This window comes from Boleophthalmus pectinirostris, unplaced genomic scaffold, assembly GCF_026225935.1.
Source record: "Boleophthalmus pectinirostris isolate CB_2022bp ecotype Guang Dong unplaced genomic scaffold, ASM2622593v1 HiC_scaffold_5, whole genome shotgun sequence".
Classification (NCBI taxonomy): domain Eukaryota; kingdom Metazoa; phylum Chordata; class Actinopteri; order Gobiiformes; family Gobiidae; genus Boleophthalmus; species Boleophthalmus pectinirostris.
The window spans coordinates 22273540-22288516 of NW_026571404.1; the positions used below are offsets into that span (position 1 = coordinate 22273540).

The 14977-nt window shown below is 41.1% G+C and overlaps 1 protein-coding gene across 2 annotated transcripts in view; it reads right to left on the reverse strand.

Annotated features, from left to right (window-relative positions):
* The window catches only part of wdpcp (WD repeat containing planar cell polarity effector), a 48726-nt gene that overhangs the window by 29081 nt on the left and 4668 nt on the right, over positions 1-14977 (reverse strand). For both annotated transcript variants that reach the window (XM_055162355.1, XM_055162354.1), the window contains exons 4-9: positions 6207-6278; positions 3977-4021; positions 2322-2372; positions 1451-1521; positions 680-739; positions 264-378 (exon numbers count right to left, since the gene is read on the reverse strand). In XM_055162355.1, the coding sequence (XP_055018330.1) occupies positions 264-378; positions 680-739; positions 1451-1521; positions 2322-2372; positions 3977-4021; positions 6207-6267 (403 nt within the window). In that variant the 5' untranslated portion in view covers positions 6268-6278. The remainder of the gene's footprint in view (positions 1-263; positions 379-679; positions 740-1450; positions 1522-2321; positions 2373-3976; positions 4022-6206; positions 6279-14977) is intronic.

Genomic DNA, 14977 nt, shown 5'->3' on the forward strand with positions numbered 1-14977 from the left:
AACATAAAAACGATGATTAGATTTTTTTATTCCTAAATCTTCTTACTGTGTTAGTACATCCTCTGAAATATTTGCACCATAATTTCATTCAGGGCTTTTATGAAGAACAACAAAAGAAGGCAGTACATTGTAGTATTGTAACAGTCATAGTGGTAATACATCAGAGTTCATTAGTTTCACTGGTAGAAGAAGACCATAAAGACTGGGCACATACTGAATAAGGTAAATTCATGCTTTTGAAATAGAAAGAAATTTTAACAAACCATCAGTTACAGTGTTGCCTGGAAGTCGTCCAACTAATGTGCGGTCCACACATATTTGTTCCAACTGAGGTCCATTCAGTGATAGCGTTATCAAAATCCCATTGCTCAGCATCAACTGCACAAATAAAGTGGTAATATTTTATCATTGATTGATCACACTATCACCAAAGAACAGTGTACAAAAAAATTCAGTTCTAAGACCTGCAACCACTCATTTATTAGTGCTAATACAGCCTCTGCATCTCAGAGTAAAATCTGTATAGGATACTGAGGTATACTCTGTATATAATTATTAACAATTATCATTACTTTTTCTTGGCTAAATATTCAAAATAAATATAAATAGAATAGTGAGTCACTTTTGGACACCAAAAGGCCCTGTTTATCTGCATCAGCGGCTTTAGAGGGGTGTGTACCTGGCAACAGTGCTTGCTTCTCCATCTGGTGTGAATGCAGGTGCTGGTCAGCAACAGTTCCTGCATGGACAAGGTGACAAGAGTGGCGGGAGTAAAACATATACTGTCATGTAAGAAATGCAGAGTTAGATTTGATTCTTTTACAAAATAATTATGTTATGGAGAGAAAGGAGATTAAAGGACATGCAAGTGGTGTGTAGTGTGTAGTGTGTGTGTGTGTGTGTGTACGTAAGGTCACTCATTCTAGGCACATTCCAGGCCCAGCTGGGGTGATTGGATGGGAGGAGAGAGGGAAGGAGTGTGGGTGTGGAGGTGAGTCGGGGTGTTTCTAGTTTCAGACAATAGTTATGGGTGACAGGAGGGAGGTGCATGGACGGCTAATGTTGTCTATGTGCATGCATTCTCGTGGAACAGACAGGTCCTGGCAAAACAAAGCTTGGTCTGTACTTCCACAAGTTCTGAGGCGAAGAAGAGGAAGAGAGGAAGGGAGGAAGGATGAGGGGCAGTCTGTAGACCCTGATCCCCTCAAATATCCCCCTCGATGACAGAGCCAGGCCGAAAGAGAGGTGATGAGAGAGCACAGGGAGAAAAGAGAACAAACGAGAAATGACATCGCGAGTGGAGAGAGAGGGAGAATAGAGAGAGAATGCCCTTATTTGTTAATCAATCGGCCGTTTCGGAAAGGGAAAACTCCCAAACTCCCCCGAGAGGGAAAGACGATGAAGGTGGAAGGGAGGGGGTCCCTGGGAGGTTAAGAGAGGGGGCGTGTACCTCCAACTCTTTCAGCGAATCACGAAGCTTCTCAGGTCTGTGATTTCTAGGGATCCATGCAAGACCTCGAGCTACAAAGAACAAATAACATTTTTAGAAGGTTAGGACTGTGAAAATCAAGAAATTATTCACATATTATAAACAAGTTTAAAAAAGTAATAATAATAACACATACAATTTCATACCATTCTTATTTATTGTGAATTATAAAGATCATGACTTTCAAGGAAACATGTGACTGAGAATCATACTTTGAAAATTGCAAATGGAAATTTAAAAGCAAAGAGTTTAGGACCAAAGTTATCTACCAAATGCAACCTTGCAGTTAGCACATATCTTTCACATGCATTTTAATTTCACAGCCACCCGTCACTGCATGAATCTCTAGTGATTACACCACGGGAGGAAAGGAGAGGCTTTTAAAAGAGCTAATTGAATTTGTGCATCTGCTTCTTGGTTTATACTTTCAGTGGGAGAGGAAAATGTGGAGGAGGTCTGCTGTTTTCACTACACAATCACACTGCTATCTGTTTATTTGCCTGCCTGCCTTTTGATCTCAACTGAAACAAACTATTAAAAAGGGTTCTCCATTAAGAATGAGTGGGAAGGGGAGGTAAACAGATGCATGCAAATAAGCGATGGACTATGTGTGTGGTTGTGGGGGTGAGTGTTCGTCTCCTGATAAGGCTGTTTGTATTCCACTACTGGGTGACAATCAGGGAAAGAAGCACGAGAGGGAGAGATGGTACAGTTGACTGCTGAGAAGAGTCGTTTACACAAGATGGTCATTCAGTGGGAGACGGCCACTACTTCAACCTTCTTATAAGATCTACTCAATTATCTGGGAGAGGGCCATCAGCTGCTAACTCACCTTCACAGAAATGCTGTTTCTCATTGTAATAGTGATGCTCAAGTGGGCCAGCTGCAACAAAAAAGCCAGACATTTAATGAGTGTGTAACTTGCACAAAAGAGGAAGTGGGCAGTGATTTCATCTAGAGCTCAAACATCCTAGCAACTCCAAAAGCGTGTGTTGGCACAATGCAACCTAAAACCAAGCGTCATGGCCCAGATGCCTGAGGCAAGAAAGTGGCCAGTGTGGCGCTAGGCTCTCTGGCAGGCAGGAGCAGCTCCAGGATTAGTAGTATTAATCAGATAAGAGGCCAGACAGGCCCAGACATGGGCACCTGCTCCTCAGCCAGGGGGCCTGGCTGCAGGGCACCCCTAGAGTCACTCAGATGAGCTTGGGTCTCCCTCTAGTGGTTACAAAAAGAATTATTTCTTATTTAATTGAAGCAGTTTCTCTTGTATAACAAAATTGTCTTTCTATAGCTACAGCACAGTTAGGACCTATCCAAGACAAAAAATAAAATAAAAAATTTTTCTTACAATTTTTTTTTCAAAATAAATACAAATAAAACTATATGACATAACTCTGCACAAATTCAAAAGAAACACACACATGGTAATACTGTCATGAAGCCTCTCCCTACAAACACACACAGAGACTTTCTAAAGCTACATGTCATAGCATGATTCTAACCACACAAGTCAGACGTGGAGTGTACTGTAATCTCTGGTGTGGCCCTGACCCAAGCTCCAGTGTGAAGTATTAGGATACTTTTGGATAGTGATTCAGCTCCCCTTGTCTGTGGCTCCCCCTCCCTGCTCTACTCTGATATCAAGCCACACTTTAGTAATCCTCCAAATGAAAGGATTTGGAGCGAGAGCATCGTCTCTCTTGTGAAGATTGAAATGAAAGAGAAGGTATCTTCTCAGATGAGAGGCGAGGGAGAGAACCACATGATGAAATACAGGCGCAGTGAGAGGAGGTACAGAAACACTGTACAACAAAATAAGATTTGGAAAAAAAGGATTATAGAAGAATATGCATAAATAGATTTTTTTCTCGTAGATGGAACACTACCATTTTAACTATAAAGTATACTGTGTGAAATACACTAAAACAGCAAATTTTCTGTATGGACTATGATGTAGTGTCTGTGATTGTGCCAGTGAAGATCAAATAAAGTGGTCTATAGATCCAACAAGCGAAAGAGGCCCATCTCTTCACAGTGGATCAGACTGGAGTACTATGAGCAGGTTTCCTGATGGTAAGAGAAACCTTCAGCCCGAGGCAATATGAGGCTGGACTACATGGGGCCTTGTGCTATGTGATCTAGGCAAAAGTCAACAGTTTAGTTTTCCTATCGCTGTGTAGCAGGACCTCAGGTCAACACGAATACAGGCAGAAGAGATAGACGGGCAGACAGGACTAATAATAACCAATGTGTGGAATGTGTATTTAAAGGTTTAAGGTTCTAATCCCACATATTAACAGTCTAAGTGTATATTGGCAATGTCCAGTGTGGGGGACAAGAAGCTGTATAGCAGCAGTAATATGTGTAAGTAATATAGTTGCTACCAAAATCCCTTCCTCCTATAAGAAAATATACATACACTGCAAAAACAAGACAAATACCAGTTATCTTTACCACAAACAGACATCCAATATAAACACTATTTACCTGGCTCTCCTTTATCGTAGTACTGATAGGTGCCAATATCTGTATCTGTGGGGCAGAGGAGAGGGAGAGAAAGACAGAGCAAAAAACGATGAGCATCTCGCTGTCAGGGAAAAGCACAAGACAGATCAGCAATTTCGCACAGCGGGATAAACAATCGCTATCAGCCAGTGGCCTGTCCCGTCTGCCTGCGCCGGAGCTAAGATAAGACCCAAGGAGGGAGAGTAAGGGAGGGAGAGAGGGAAGGGTGAATTGGAAGGGGGTCCGAGTTGGAATGGAGGGCGCGGAGGGGTTTTAATAAAGACAGAGGAGTGCCTTAACCTGTCACCACCTGAGGGAGAGGCAGATTTACACATAAGACATATATATTTAAAACTAGACAGAAGTGGGCAGGAGGAGAAGCCCTGCGAGTATGTCCACAACCACACAAAGTTGCTGAGTGGAGTGTTTTTGCTGCAGGCCCAAAGCGTAAGCAGCCAGATTTGCACAACACATCGTTTCTTTATCACTGCACTGCTGTTGGCTGCTGCCGCTGCTCCCGAGGCCAGGTCACACTAATAGAACAGGAGAGCATGCAAACACAGCACCTGAATACATATGCACATACAGCTCTGCAAATGAATGATGTAAGCTAATATAGTAGGAGACTTTATGCGGGCTTGTAGTTTTATATGCCCAATATAACCATAATGCTGGACGCAAATGAGTTTATCCAAAATGTGATAATGGTTAGTAGGTTTAAAAAATGGCTGCTACTAACAATTACTTCATTAATTGATTAAATTGCGTATTTTTTATTGACACATATTCTGTAAAAGGGCAAAATATGAGATGTTTAAAGGTTGTTTATTACACAAATCTGACTCCTGTGGGCTTTAAGCCACATTAGTATGTTGTTACCTCCTCAAAAACATATCCAAGTTGTGATTTGTTGCAGTCACACATGTTTGAATAATCTTTTATTATTAATTTGTCAACATCTCCAAACTCAAAATGCTTTGTTCCACCTTGTGATGTCATGAAGTGATAGTTTTCAAATTAACAACTACATTTTACTCTTAGTTCAGTAGAGATGGGCAATTTCAAGGCAGAAATTATCCAAATGATTCTAGTGAAGGTGTATGGAATTTAAAAACACAGTGGGCCACTTCCTGCATTACCACATGTCATGACAAAGTATTTTCAGGCTGAGAAAAGAACTCAACCTAAATGTGCAGGTTTGTGGGCTAAACATGTGTGAATTAAAGAAAACAACTCCAGGAATGTTTGTGATGAGGGAACAACATTATAATGAGTGCATAATATAGGCCCTGTAATGAAAATTGACCAACAAGCTATTGTGACTTGATGATGGTGACTGGTGACTCTTGTGATGCTGACAGATAATTTTCCAGACAGATAAGGTCATTTAAAATACACCATTTATGTTGTTCTAGTGTTTTGTTTTATTATTTCTTCTGTGCTCAGTACCTGCCATGTTTTACAATTTGCATACAATGCAATTAATGACATTAAATGACTAAATGAGTTCATTCATTTTGATCCAGCTGTCTCTATAATTGTGATTAATTATTTCATCTCTAGTTTTCACACTATAAAAAAAATTATAAGGGGAAACTGTAAAGTAATATTCGTGTAATGGAAGTCCATAAGTTCAAAGTCATTCAACACTGTATTTTATTCCCCCTTTTTAAATGTTACTTTTCACTAAAGAAATGGTTTGATTGGCTATGACACACCTCAGTGATCAAGCCCTTTTCTTCTGATGTATCCTTCCACATTTTACAAGATAGTGCAAGACACACGGGGCAGGCAAAAAAACAAACAAATATAGGATATGTCACCACCATCCCCAGCACAGCACATGTACACGTCCAAACACAAACACAAAGACAGCCACAGAGAGACACTATCTACACCTGGAGCTCAGCAGACTGTGAAAGACAAGACAAAATGGAAAAGAAAGAAAAAAAAAGATTTTCTCTTGACGGAGGGTTGGTTTAACAATTGGGAAGCCAAAGAGCACAAGGAAAGTTAAAGAAGGAAGAAGTTGTCAAGTAACTGAGGACAATGAAGGAAGACATGCGGCCATTTGTGTGGTCTGATCGTTTGAGAGGAGGTGAGAAAACAAAGTGAGCGCTGACAGAGTTGGACACAGTTGGAGGAAAAGGAGAAAGGCAGAGAATGACGGAGAGAGGAGCAGAGAGATTGGACAAGCAGATAAGGCCTTTACCATTGACTTGTAGTGAGCTCTTGGTGGACCACAAGTGCAGCTCAGCCAAGCAGAACGCCATCTGACGAGGACCTGTAACCCGAGAGTGGACAAGGGGAAGAAAGAGACAAAAAAAAAAAAAAGTTAATCAGGACAGGAGCAGAGACAAGGCTGAGCAAACAAGCCACTGATGAAGATCTGGTTTTCAATTTTGATAGGACTCAAAAAAACAAAAACAAAAAAACACTGTATGTAGACAACAGAACATCAAAGAATAATAGTACTTCCTTTTATATCAACTTGTGGTGTTATATCTGTGTCATCCATCAGTTATCCAGGTAGGTTCTAGAGTGATTCATGGGCATCTATCACTAAAAATCATTGTGTTCAAATCAGTTTTTTAATTGCACTTTTTTTAGCAGTATTTTTGAGCTGTTTAATTTCCCCAATAATCAATAATGTATACCTGAATTTTTTACTAAATAGTAAAAGTTCCGAAATCAAAAACTTTAATATTAAAATAAGAACTGATGCTACAAGACAGCCTTTATATGATTGGTGCAAGAAATAGGTACAGGAGGTTATGTACAGAAAGGTTTTTGGTCAATGAAGTAAAACAGCTGACTTGTATACATATGTGACTGAATTTAAACAGCACAGGCGTCCTAATTGTGCTCGACTCTTGACAGGCAGACAACCTTACACACCTTGACCTTAGACTGACTTGGGAACTGGTTGAAGGTGAGCTTATATTCATACAACACAGACACTAGTGATGGACAGACACTCAGCAGGTGACAGCTTCAACAAAACTGGCTGCATTCCAAACATCACTATGCAGCATGTCTCAGCTTTCTCTCTCTCAACCTTTACAATTAAAAACTAGAATGAGGTTGTAAAGAATTGTAGCAAATCGCAGCGTGCATTTTATTTTATCAGTCAGGAATTGGATTAGTGCGCGATTAGTCATATATAAACAAGTTTGCCGGCAAAACTTAATTTCAACTGCCTTAAGTTCATCATTAGTCCTAAAAGTTTTAAAGACTGTTCCATGGGACTTGTGATATGTTACTATGCCTATAAATCATTTTTCCAAGTAACATTTTTGGGGTTAATTTTACAGTTCATTAACTTTTTGTGTAACACTTGAATCTTACACAATGACAGGAGAGCCTGTCATAATATTGTCTGAATATGGTCATTGTGACAATATTGAGACATTATTTTTTGTCATTATCACCAGCCCCTACATGGGTATAGAAACAGAACAAGTTAAAGGAAAGGCACTGGCACTTGCTTAATTCTGGAGGTCTTTAATTACTCACAAAGTCTGCTGAAAAATTCTCTGTTCAGGCTTCATGAACATACCACAGAACATCTAAAGTCACATGCTCTTTCATCTTGGCAACTGCACAACTTTAAACACAATGTTGACAAATCACGTGTTGCTAATTTGTGCAAACAGTTTCTTTACTCTTATGCTTTGGACCAAAAGACTCAGTCTTGTGTAAACTGACATTGTATTGTTGCTATATCCCTTTTCCATAGCACAATAAACTACCTACACAGCTAAATGTATGCAGGGATCCACATATGCTGAAAGCTGTGCAGCTTCTGGCCAGCTGCCATACTGCGTCCTGGCTGAGGTTGCTGTGGGTAACCTTCCCTCCTGCAGCGCATTGTGGGAGTGTGGAGCTGACATACAGAGGGCCCGGGTGAAGAGGGGGGTCTAGGTTATTGTAGCCTGTCTTTGCACTAGTAAAGAGTCTGCTTTAACATCAAAGCAGAGGAGGAAAAACATATGACTCCTTTTCAAACACAGTCCACAGGAAGCACGACCTTGTCTGCTCAGTGTCTCTTTTACACTGTGCCCTCTGGGTGAGCACTGAGCGTGTGCCACGCAAAGTGCCTTTGAGGGACAATGTGGGCTGAACCAGAATCTTCAGGTAAATATACATGTGCAGAAAGAAATCTTTTTAAAGAAAGGATAATAAACTATCATTTGCCCTTATTTAAATACATTTTAAAGATGTTTTACTGAGGACAGATCATTCAAGTTCAATTAAATGAGTTTGAAAGGAAGTATATGAAAGTCTGGTAAAATATATGAAATGTTATTTCCTCCACTAATTTCCTCTCCAGGGTCAGATGAGCCCTAAAATCTCTCTGTCACCATCATTTCCCCTTGCCATTTTACTCTCACATAAAACCGAATTACAGGGTTAGATAGATCAAGCTATATATGTAGACGATACGTTTCCTAAAATAAAGAGAAACAAAAGCTTACATCTTTGACATTGACTCACAGTGCATGCACCTCTTGAAAATGCCAAATACAAAAAAAGTTGTACAGCATAATGGAGTTTTCACGTGTTTTCCAGTATTTACAGAGCAGCTTTACTGGAGTCCTTTAGTGTTACTGTTTTAGTGCACACTAAAACCTGTTGTCCCACTGAGACCTGGAGTCTTATTTAAGAACTAGTTGTCTCCATAAACCAGTTCATCCCAAACTTGAACTAACATGCCCAGCTATATTTTGGCCTTAATTCAAAACAATAATAGAAAACAAAACAAAATATTAAGTCACAACACAACTGTTAATGATGTTGTTGCTCAACAACAATGTTGATATAAACACATAATGAGGGCTTTGCAGCAGTTAACCACTCCACTCTGGGCTGCACTGCAACCGGATCCTCCTCACAAGCTTTTGTTTGACGTCTTAAGAATTCTCTTTTTATTCCAGGTATGTCGTTTTCAGCCATCTTCCTTTCTCTGGCTCTGTCTCTCCCACACAAACGCTGCCAGAGGCGCTGCTGTCAGCTGGAGCAGTGGTCCCATCACAGCAAGAGGAGTGATGTGATAAATTACAGGGTTAAAGAGCTGCCAAAGGGTGACTGACACAAGGCCATTTCTGCCCTCCTCATCCTGATGCACTCGCACCAACTTTCACACACACACATCAAGTGTCAGTCCATTTTTCATTTATTTCACATCTTCTACTTTTTGTCATGGCTGGTTGCAAAATTAACCTGGCAAACAAACAGTAAGCAAGTTATTGCCCATCTCAAGCAGAGTTAATCAATGCCTACAACAACATAAACCTGTATAGGAGAGTATTTGAATGTTTTTTTCCAATATTGTCATTTCCACTTCCACTGCTGCCAAGTCTCAATCAAAGCTGCGTGAACAGACACATTCATGTATTCAGTAAACATATTCAGGCACTCAGTTCGACGTTGTGCACATACCAATCACAAACTGCTGATATGTCCTCCCACAGCACCCTTACACCATCCTGTGCTCGGAAAAGCCGTACAGTTTGCACACTATCTGTTAACCTTGCGATACCTGGGGAAATGTACACATCTGCATTTACATACATATGAAACGCTGCATGTTCACACTTCCAGCATCTTATCTGTGCCCTTGAGGGAATCATCCTCGGTGCAACAGTGTCCTGGGGAAGAAAATTAGAGGACAAAAGATGAAATTAAAAATGCCCCAGAACAAAGAATCACAAATCAGAGAAATCCATCCAGGTTGAACAACAGCAAAATGATGTTAATCTAGGACTAAAAAATTATCATGGGAACAAGCGGCTGAGCCGGCAGATAAGGCATCAGGAGAGAGAGGGAAACCAGTATAAACTAGCACACACTCTACACCCAAGCATTTAGTTAAACACACATCTTGTATGTAACTACCATCACATATGTTGTTTTGAATGGAAAAGTGTCTCATGACTCTCAGTACACACAATTGTTTTGCTTTTCATTAATCTGTAAAATCTCCTAGCATAATTTAAATATTTTTTCTTGGTTTATGGCAGAGGAAATATGACTTAGGCGGTTTGAGTTTTTTTGGCTGTAAAAATCTTTCTGATGGGTTATGGACACGCTCAATGACACATACAAGGTCTGAAGAGTAGAATGAGACAGATTCAATATGTTCAAAAAATAAAAAAATTGTTTGTAGGCAGTTATGCTAGGAGGCCAGCGATAAGCAACATTTGTAATTGTTGTGATAATAAGTCTACGTAAAGTGTAAAATCCTGTTAATGTCACAAGTTTAGCCTCTAAGCGTTGCTAATGAGCACTTCAACACTAATGCGCTTGTCCCTGTAAACTTATAGAGTCTTCCTTCCCCAGCTTAATGTCAGTTTATCTGTAAGTCTCCCACCTTTTTGTGTAGGACCGCAGGCATTATAAACTTGACCTGAAGAATGGAAGTAGAAGAGAACCCGAAGCGCACACACATGCAGTTACAGACAGGTACTGTATGTATTTTCACCTGCCCCATTACCAGACAAGAGGGTTTGGTGGAGGGTGGGCAAAGTGGCGCCAGGTAGCATGCGGAAACCTTTTCATTCATGTTCTCAAACACAGTCACCAAGGGAGCCATTCTTATGTCGGGGGAGGAAGAATAGGAATGATGGACAGGCAGAACAAAATAAGGTTAAGGTAATACGACTGACTGAGGTGACAGCTCCAGTATGTGCGTCTGTGTGTGTGTGTGTGTGTGTGTGTGTGTGTGTGTGTGTGGAGGGGCGGGCGTTTTACAGGCATGTCAATCAGTAGTAAAATGAAGCTTGGGTGACATGGCTGCTGGGCAAGTCTCATTGAGGAGTGATGTGCGTATGCGTGTCAGAGTATATGTATTTGTGCTCAGTGGTGTGCACTGATGCGTGTGTGTGTGTTTGTGTGTGTGTGTGTGTGTGTGAGTTTAAGAAATAGGGAGATCACTTAAAGTACTATTCAAACTCCAAAGGGCATGTAGAGGTGAGGAGTTGAAAAGTTTAGGTGTCCAGAAAAGACTAGTTAAAAAAAATACAAAGAATGCACACAAAATCAATACAAGTGGTGAAACCTAAGATATACTGAGAGCACTTCCAGGTAGAAATCATTTGGCCTGACTCAAAGTCATCTTCAGGTCAGACCCACTATGGAGTGTAAATAAAGCCCTATTGGCTTTACAAAACTGATATATACTCAAAATTGTTACAAGTTTCAAAGTGTGGATCTTCCAAAATAATAGATATTTTCAACACTTGCACAATGTATAATCTGCCTATAACTCATACTTAAGTACAATTCAAAAAAGCAAGTATCTGGCATTGCTAAATCCATGCCAATATGCTAATCTATGCATCTGAGTGACTAGCACAGCACACTTCACAGCAATAAGGTTCCAGGTCCATTCCTGGGCCTTTCTGAGCAGAGTTTGCATGTTCTTTCCGTATCTGGGTGGGTTTCTTACAGGCACTCCGGTTTCCTCCAGTGAACCCAAAACATCCACTATAGCTAAAATCCTCCAGCTAAGGCAGTCCTGTCCAAGCCTGGTATTAACCTGGTGTCTTTTACAGTGATCTGAAGATATTTTTCATCTTTTCTGTGCCAAATCTGTACCAGACTGAAGCCTCCAAAAAATCTGAACTGAACCAAATGAACAAATTTTATTTATAGTGTTTTATTATATAATTCACTTGTTTTAAGAGACCTATTAGAATATTTAATGTTGTATTGTTGAATATTTTGTGACATTCTTTTACTGCTGCTTTTGAAAAACTGGAACTCCCCCTTTCTATAATATAAACAAATATGTCCATTATTTATTTTATTCAATTGTGGTACTATATGTAAACATGTTTCTTCGTCTTTAAAAAGCCCTCTTGAAAAGGGACAGATTACATCAGATTTAATGTAATGTAGATTAAATGTAATATAATTGGTGGTTTTCATAGTCTAAAATGTGATGATGTCATACTCCCAGGTGGGGGGCAAGGGAGAGTTTTCCCTTTTGATTACATTGTATTTTGCCATAAAATATTTAAAAGGTAAATTCACAAATGTTTAAGATGATCATTCCTATTAGTGACAAGCCCAAGAATTCAGTGTTTTACAACAAAAACTGCATTTCAGCCATATTAATTTTAACTGCCCCCCATCTGTATTAAATATTACTGACCTACAGAATGTTGTGATGTCATCTGAAACCCAGCAATTTGATGTATTATAAAAATGAATGATGAAATGGAATGGACAAATAAACAAATACATCTGTGTTTATTATTGTTGATTCAGTCATCTTAAACTCCAGGTTGTTGGTTTGTTCTTTACTGCATTGTGCTTTTCATTAGGTAAAGTTGGGCTATAAAACTGTATATTCTTCTCCTGTGGTAAGTGAAAAGAAGGACAGAGTGACAGACAGATGTGCAGAGCTCTCCTAAGCACATGTGTAAACGTCATTAGAGGAGGTAATGGAGGAAAGAAGAGGGAAGAGGGGGAAACCTGCTGCCGCTGCTGCGGCAAAGGTATTTGCCCAGTGCCTGGAGCAGAAACACAAACAGCACCATAATGACTGCGACTGAAGGGACACTTGAGAGGTTTGGACGATTATGCTCATCAGGTCTTAATCAGCCAGAAAACAGCTTTACACAGGCCAAACTGTGCCCACTAAATGTTACAGCAATCCATCAGTGAGACTCTAAGCAATCCCCCCTAACAGAGAGCTAAAGCCACCTCTGCTGTGCTGTATTCCTGTTCAGCTAATAGGTCTAATCCTTGACAGTGTTTTACCAAAAGCAAAGTGCATCTGCCCTGCAGCTATGCCCAAGGGCAGGAAAGGCAATACTCCTAAACTAGCAGCACAATTGCTGGCAGACTTCAAAGCGGTTCATGGGGACTGTGGGCCTCTCCGGTGTCTGTCCTCTGTGACATGTGTCAAACCCACTGCGGCTTTGTTTGTATTTTCACAGTTTTGTCTCTTAAGCGTTTCATATGTTGAATGTCCCTCACCTTGTGACCAGCAGCACACATGACCTGCACAACGCATAGGCAGTAACATGATATAAAGGAGGAACACACTGAACCATTAGATTTGTATTAAAAAGCAAACCTCACACTGTTGTAGATCAGGCGGATTTAAAAGTGTAAATAATAATATAACATCAAGTTGCATCTCTATCATAGCACTAACTTCAGCTAAGTTGAGCTAACTTTCCACACTAGCACATACACACACTCACAGCTGTCAAAAGGAGGTTGTGGTGAAGTTGTTGTCAGAGGCACAGAGCGAGATGGAGCTGGCAGAGCAGAGGTCAGATGTGCGTCCTCTCGTCTCCTCAGTGGTCTTCTGTGGCTGTCATACACGCACACACGCGCTGTCCGTCACCTCTGGGCTCAGGCCGTGACACCCGTGACACGTCTCGGCGGGCCACTCTCTGACAGTTTGACATGGCACACAGCCACTGGACGTCTGTGCCACTCGGACCAAGGGGATTGTAATCTGGAGTCTGACCTCAGTGGTGTCATATCTCCCAGGCGCTCCTGCTGCAGTCGCCTCCTCTCCAGAGGAAGAAAGGAGAATCCTTCCTATCATGTCCCTTCAGCTCTTGTTCCCTGCCTGGCACATGTCTATCACAGTTCATCACCAGGGTCAAAGGCTCTTCATGGTCAACTCAAGCTGCTCTGCCTCCACACTTTCAAACTAACTTTGTTGCTGAAACAAACAGGGAAAGGTGATCTGGTTTTTATATACGTGTTACTCATGCACATATTACAAATGCTAGTAGTGGTTCTGGGCATTTATAAAGCCATTTGGACACAGGAACTGCTGCATTTTTCTGATAATTGGATAATGTCTCCAATTATTCTGTCTGTGAAAGTGCATGGTTTAAAAAAATATGTCCTGCATGTCACGACAACCCCTGCACTGTGAACTAGGACTCACTCACAATGACACACTGATTATTTCTCTGTTTCACATGGGTTTTGCCCTCAAGAAGTTTCCTTTTCCACTTACTCCGAATGACACATCCTGGGCAATGCAAAAAGACCAACTCAACAGCACCCACAGACAACAGAAACCTTCTACAGCCATTACAATAGTAGAGTGCAGGGTCATGTCTTGTCTGGCCCTGCTCGTCCTCTGCTCGTAATGTGACAGTCCTGCCCTGCATTGGGCCCCATGTTAAACACATTCAGCCTGCAGTCAGACCTGTCTGATTGACAGGCTCAGCTTATACATGAAACACACACAAAATCTCATGAGTTTACACAAAGTTAATATTCACTCATCTGTCATTTCTCAGTGTAGTCATCACCCATTAAGCAAAATTTAATAACACAAGAAAGCAAGGTTCAGGACCAATTAGGAAAAAATTCCTGTAATACTAGAATAACACTCTACATTGTGTCCATATTGTTTTCAAATACAACATGTCATGTTGTTTTTTAGATTGCATCACACCTTTAGGTCTGAACAGACCAGATCTCAGCAGCCTACAGGGGCAATAGGCATGGCTCTTACAGGTTTGTGTTTGCAGATTCTGACTGTCTCCTGAGACAATCAGTTTGACCACTGTGCCAAATTTCCCACCACTTTTCTCTTTAATGTGTTTCGGACCCTCATAACCCTTTCAAATACCCTTCTATACATGTACACAAGCTTAACGTCGTCTGGGCAGGCCAATCCCGTAGGCTCACCGTCGGCACGGCAACAAGCACTATCCTGGCTAACATCTGCTGCACGACCCGGGGCCACTCAAAATGGGTCTTAATCCCCACACAGCCGTGTTGTGGGGGAAAACATTCTTTCCTTTTAGTGAGAGCGGACAAACAGGGACAAGCAGCGTGGCTGGTAACCTGCAGGCGACCGGCCTCTTGGAAGGACCAGGAATGCTGACGGTGACGTGGCCCCATTTGAGCTACGGCCCATTATGGCTGTGCAGAGGGCTGTGACCGCCAACATCCACAGCAAGGTAGCACTAGTGGTCCAGTTGGAGGGATTTG